Source organism: Gastrolobium bilobum, unplaced genomic scaffold (assembly GCF_033153095.1).
Source record: "Gastrolobium bilobum isolate Gb01-03AN ecotype WA unplaced genomic scaffold, APGP_CSIRO_Gbil_v1 utg5726, whole genome shotgun sequence".
Taxonomy (NCBI): domain Eukaryota; kingdom Viridiplantae; phylum Streptophyta; class Magnoliopsida; order Fabales; family Fabaceae; genus Gastrolobium; species Gastrolobium bilobum.
Window position 1 is genome coordinate 304,848 of NW_026896804.1, and position 6,345 is coordinate 311,192.

The 6,345-nt window shown below is 35.5% G+C and overlaps 1 protein-coding gene across 1 annotated transcript; it reads left to right on the forward strand.

Annotated features, from left to right (window-relative positions):
- Positions 1 to 896: 896 nt before the first annotated feature.
- LOC133302130 (flavin-containing monooxygenase FMO GS-OX-like 3) lies at positions 897 to 3,498 on the forward strand. The gene is made up of 7 exons (XM_061501875.1): positions 897 to 1,440; positions 1,547 to 1,617; positions 1,909 to 2,061; positions 2,524 to 2,606; positions 2,755 to 2,890; positions 3,006 to 3,179; positions 3,316 to 3,498. The coding sequence occupies exons 1-7, from the start codon at positions 897 to 899 to the stop codon at positions 3,496 to 3,498; spliced, it is 1,344 nt and encodes a 447-aa protein (XP_061357859.1).
- The last annotated feature ends 2,847 nt before the right edge of the window (positions 3,499 to 6,345 follow it).

Sequence of the window (6,345 nt, forward strand, 5' to 3'; positions counted from 1 at the left end):
GGTGAGTTATTCGGTTTGAGTGGTTGAATTGAAATACATAATCCAACTCCTCTCATTTTGGTGGGTTAATTCATTGGATTTAATCCGTTCTATCATCTCACATAATTTGTAGTTAATATATTTATATTTTCTCTAGATTTAGTTGATCTTAAGTAAGTTTTTTTTATTACCTTTGATTGCGATATTAAATTTGTTAACGTTTTGTATATAATATTTTATAAAGCATATCACATGCAATGTTGGGAATGGAATTTCCCCGCCTTCGGTTTTCACTTACCACACAGTTGGTAACAGTGACGTATATTAGTTATGGATTAATTTACTTCCTTTTTGTTTTTCGAGTTCCATATTTGAAATTATCAAATTAATTATTTAAATTATCTATAATTTGAATATTTTACTATTCAATAATAGTCGTATTTCTATAACAAGACTTATCAATTTAATAAAAATAAAAAAACAAATAAGTCGTATTTGTTAAGTAAGACATACTTTTTAAAAGAGTAAATAATATCTAAAAATAAGTCTAATTATTTAAAAAAAAAGTTACATAAATAACATTTATAAAAAAAGTTCATTTTTTTGCAGTTACAGTTATAAAACATTTTTTCTTATAGAAAGGGGAAAAAGAATTCTCACTTTATAGGAGAGCTCTTTACTCTCTTTTTGTGTCGGTGAAAGTTCGTTTCGCTTGCAATAATTTTTTTTATTTTTTACCATGAATTTGAGTGCGTACGAAACTCCCTCTTCTTCAATAACACTAGAAATGCATTGCCCTGTAAAAAATACATCCCTGTGGCTTGCTGTGTGAAGATGACTCATTTCACTTATAAGAAGAAAGCTGGATCGTCCATGACTCCATTCATAGTTTCATACCAACCAAATCAATCGCTATTATGTCAACGGCAATCCCACTACTCTCGTCGCGCCATGTGGCAGTGATCGGCGCCGGGGCCGCCGGTCTAGTTGCGGCACGCGAGCTCCGACGAGAAGGGCATCGAGTGGTGGTTTTCGAGCGAGGAGACCAAGTAGGTGGCGCGTGGGTCTACACTGCAGAGGTGGAATCGGAGCCACTTGGGTTGGACCCAAAGCGAAGGTTGGTCCACTCGAGCCTGTACGAGTCGCTCCGAACGAACCTTCCTCGAGAGTTAATGGGGTTCCGAGATTACCCATTCGGAAGGAAGGAAGGGAATGGGAGAGATTCGAGAAGGTTCCCAGGTCACAGAGAGGTGTTGATGTATTTGAAGGATTTCGCTGCTGATTTTCAGATCGATGAATTGGTGAGGCTTGAAACGGAGGTGGTTTTTGTTGGGTTGGGTGACGGTGGAAAATGGACGGTCAGATCAAGACCATCCAATTGTGATTGTGTGGATGAGATTTACGATGCCCTCGTCATTTGCAACGGACATTACGTTCAGCCTCGTCTCGCTCATATCCCCGGTTATTTTATTTTCCTTATATGCCCCTCACCACTCATTATTCACACACACTGCGGTTTCTATCGGAATCTTGTTTGGTTTTATCTTATAATTTAGACTCTTTGCAGGCATTAATGCATGGCCAGGGAAGCAGATGCATAGCCATAATTATAGGACACCTGAGCCCTTTCAAAATCAAGTATGTGCTTTTACATGGTTAGTTCTGTTTTTAAAAGTTAGAAATTTCTTTAAAAAAAAAATGATGCTTTATATTTTATGGGAGGGGTCTACAAAATAACAAGTATATATTGCACATATTATATTTATCAAAATATTTTAAATCTTGAAGCTTATATCTTTTACAGTACTGATTGGCTTGGCACCGAGTGCAAATATTTAAATAAAGGGAAAAACTAGACAATTAGGAATCAAGATTTCGTCTTCATTCTGATATGATCTGATTTAGTTCTTCCGTTTCTTCTTTGCGCAGGTTGTAGTTATAATAGGCAGCGCTGCTAGTGCGGTTGATATATCTCGAGACATCGCAAAAGTAGCTAAAGAAGTTCACATTGCTGCTAGGTCAGTTGAAGAAGATAAGCTTGGAAAGATGCCTGGTCATGATAACATGTGGCTTCATTCTATGGTAAAACTCATCATCCATGGTGAGAATTTGATGGCAATGACGAGCTATGTTGCACCCGACATCGGGGATACGACAATATCCGACGTGTTAATTTTAAAAAATATTAAATTTTGATATATTTTAAATATTATATAATATTTTTAATTTACATACCGTATATTATATTTGATATTTAATAATTTAATAAAAAAATAAAGCTAAACTTATAATACCCATTAATTTTGCAAAGAAACATAAGATATTCTAAATGTTTATATTAAACTCAATAAATTAGTAATCGTAATTCAACGAATCTAATAGTTGAAACTTAAAATGCAAACTCTTGAACCTTTTTTGAGTCTTAACAACCAGTGTTGGAGTGTCGGGAAGTGTCGTGATAGATCATGAGTATCCATCAATTGATTTGACAACTGTTGCCTAGAATGGTTGATCTGAAGCGCTAGTATTTGTTAAAAAATGCAGATTGACAGCGTTCATGAAGATGGTTCAGTGGTTTTTAAAGATGGAAATGCAGTTGGTGCTGACTTCATTGTACATTGCACAGGGTATTCTGAGCATTATCCACCAGTTTTTATTGAAGGCCCCAATTTATTTTGGCATAACATAGCGCCTTCAATTGAGATACAAAACTGATGCAGATTATTCAAAAGAAAAGGTGAAAAATTGTTGACGCCCCATTTGTTTATTTTCCAGGTACAAGTATGATTTCCCTTTCCTTGAAACCAACAGCGCGGTGACTGTGGATGACAACCGTGTAGGACCACTCTACAAGCATGTTTTTCCACCGGCGTTGGCTCCATGGCTTTCATTTGTTGGGTTGCCTTGGAAGGTTGTTCCCACTTCCCATGTCATAGTTCTTTGTCGTCCTTTCCTTGAAGCAAAAACTCGAAGCTGTTCAATTCATAAGCGGCTTAATATTACTACATGGATGAAATTGTTGGCAGGTTGTTCCCTTCCCCGTGTTCGAACTGCAAAGCAAGTGGATAGCTGAAATTTTGTCTAATCGCATTGCACTTCCTTCAAAAGAGGAGATGGTTGAAGATATTGAAGCTTTTTACTCATCACTTGAAGCGTCTGGCACTCCTAAGAGTTATACTCATAATATGGACCATGCCGAGGTTTTTTTTATTATTATTATTCCTCAACTTTTTGTTTGCTTGTGCCTTCTTGTCTATGCCTATCTAAATTCTAAATCATCCATCAAGACGTACTTATATTGCACCTGATATATTTTGGATTGTGTCAATGCTGCAGTGGGATTACAATAACTGGATTGCGGATGAGTGTGGAATTCCTGCTATCGAAGAATGGAGGGTGCAAATGTGTATGGCCACATCTAAGAACAGGCTCTTGCGATCTGAGTCTTACCGTGACGAGTGGGAGGATGATGACTTAGTTCTGCAAGCTCAACAGGATTTTGATAATTATCTGATCTGATGTTGTAAAAAACCCTAAGCCATGTTATCAAAAAAAAAAAAAAAAAAAAAACCCTAAGCCAAGTTAGTGATGTGCTTTGCTCACAGTTCAGTGTTAAGAATAATGATCATAAAGTCAGCTTTACTGTGCGATTTCGAAAAAAGAAGAAAAATTGATATTTAAAAGTAATCATATAATTATATGTTCATAATACTTTTAATAAGTCATCCATTAATAAAGAGTGATAACGACGTGATCACATAATACTTTTAACATATGACTACCTGATTTCTCCTTTTCCACAGATGAGGCCTTTCTGGATTCCTCTCGTTTCCCTTTCTCCTTTACCTCACACGAGTTCCTTCTATGTTTATTGGTTGCCCCTTCCTTTGTGAACAGATAGCTATATTTCTCCAGCACCCTCTCTCTCTCTTTAACTAAGCCTAATATCTCATATGCATTTGCCACTTTCTGAATGATAGATATATCCCGAGGTTTACGATCAAAAGCTTCCAGTCCCTTAAAAAGCTTTATACCAAAAGCACAAGAAGAAGATGAAACAAAGGTTAAATCTAACAAAAAGTATATAAAACTATCAAACAAAAAGAGTAAGGAAGCAATCCCAATATTGCCTACAGTAGTACAACAATATGCAAGCTGACAACACCCAATCAATTGAGATAAGAAAATTATTTTATTTTTCCCCTTAACAGAATTGACTGGGTAAAAAATTCAATGCTGCTCTTTTCTTTTTCCTATTTTTTGGGTATAGTAAACCTAATTACTTTTTTTAGGCAAGTCGGTCACTCGGATATTCCTCCAAGCTTCAACTCTTTGAGTATGGAACTAATCTCAAGTCGGAGTTTAGTCATAATTGAAACTCTTCGCACCCTCCTCCCCTCCCAAAAAAAAATGTATTTGATGAGAATCGAACTCAAGTTATCTCCCCACCTACTCAACATGAGTTGTCAACTAAGCTACACTCATTGGGTGAACGTTGTTCTTTTATATTCAAATAATAATCATTATTCATTAGTGCTATACAATTTATTTATTTTCCTCTGACATTAATCAAATTCAACACATATTCTACTTTTCAATTGTTACAATTTCATATAAGTCAAGATTTTGATAATTAGAATTTTGGGAAAAAGAGAGCATTACAGTACAAATAGTGAAACTCCAACTAAAGGTTACGAGTAACTACGTTTGAAGGACACTGCAAGTAATATTTTTTGTATTATGTAAGCTCTCATCAGCTGCATCCATGTTTTTTATTTTCAATATGAACCTTTTCAATAAATGAAGATTATTTTGGCAGCTATACTTCAAATTTTAATGGTAAAAATGTGTATCATTTTAAAGGATGTAAAGTTATGTCATTTTAAGTGAGAAAAAGATATCGATAAAAAAATAAAAGTATGGATCTCACCTCTTTGTGAGTGTAAAATGATATAAGTTGTGTCATTTAAAAGGACAAACATTTTTTTCAAATTTAATAGTTCAGAACATCTCATAATTTGGTAGTTTCGAGCAGGCCATGTGACGTATCTTCATGGTCTCATATTAGCATTCCCTATGTTCCCTTTGATCTCCCTTTATATCGACGACCTCAGTCTTCGTTTAGAGTAAGATTGCTATTACTCTGGTAATGCGGAATAATCACATAAGAGAATTAACTATTCAAGCTTGTTTAAACCATTTTCATATTGAGGTCCACCAGAGATAAATTAACTCATTTTGGATAATATTATCACACTACTATATACTACAATTCAATATTGGCTTTATTGAGTGTTATCATCACACTACTATAGTTATTTATGTAGGGAATATAGGGAAAGGTTACACATAAAGTGATTATTCCTATTTCATCTTAACATATTTCTGATTAACAAGTATGGTTATGATATTTATAGATGAACTCTGGGACTATTTTTCAATGCCTAGTTGATTAGGGAACAAACTAGGTGTAGAATTTTTTATCAAAGTTGTCTTGAGCCTTCTGCACATCTAGAGCCATCTGTACATTGAGCCATGTGTAGCTTACCTTTAATTAAGGAGGAAAAACCTCCCACAAATATCCCATTTTCTGACTTAATTAGACAGGGTCATCATATCGGCACCTTTGCGACAGTCTTTAAACTTTCTTGACAGAACAACCTTGGTCATTATGTAAGACCAGTTCAAATCAGAGTGAACTTTGTCCAGTTGCAGTCGCTTTCCTTCTATCACGTCTTGAATCCAGTGATAACGCACTTCTATATGTTTTAAGCGAGAGTGATAGGTAGTATTCTTTGCTATGTGTATCACACTCTAGTTATCACAATTTAGCATATACCTTTTTTAATTGAAATTGAGTTCATGTAGAAAATTCTTCAAGCATAACATTTCCTTGCAAGCTTCAGTTGCTACAATGTACTCGGCTTCAGTGGTGGATACTGGATAGAACAACACACTTTTGGAGTTTAGATTGACAAGATATAGCTCCCCTTACAAAAGTAATCAAGTAACCATAGCGCCCTTTTCTTGAGTCGATATCACCATTTAAGTCGACATTCGAGTAGCTTCCTAACTCGGGTTTTCCTCTGCGGAAGCACAAACACCTGTTGACTGTACTTCGAATATACCTGAATATCCATTTAACAGCAAGTCAATGGTCCTTAACTGGGTTCAATAGGAACCGACTTACAAGACAAAATGCATAAACAAGGTCAGGTCTTGTGCATATTATAGCATACATGAGACTACCAATTGCTGGCCGGTAAGGAACTTTTGACATTTCTTCTTTCTCTTATCATTGGTTGGACTTTGCTTATTATTTGATTTGATATGTTCGTCCAAAGGAACACGGGCCGACTTGGCCTT

Excerpts from the sequence above, each read along its gene's own strand:
- LOC133302130 (XM_061501875.1), top strand. The coding sequence starts at position 897 with ATGTCAACGGCAATCCCACTACTCTCGTCGCGCCATGTGGCAGTGATC. Across the intron at positions 2,891-3,005 it reads TTGTTGGGTTGCCTTGGAAG|GTTGTTCCCTTCCCCGTGTT; the intron begins GTTGTTCCCACT and ends AATTGTTGGCAG. Across the intron at positions 3,180-3,315 it reads ATAATATGGACCATGCCGAG|TGGGATTACAATAACTGGAT; the intron begins GTTTTTTTTATT and ends TCAATGCTGCAG.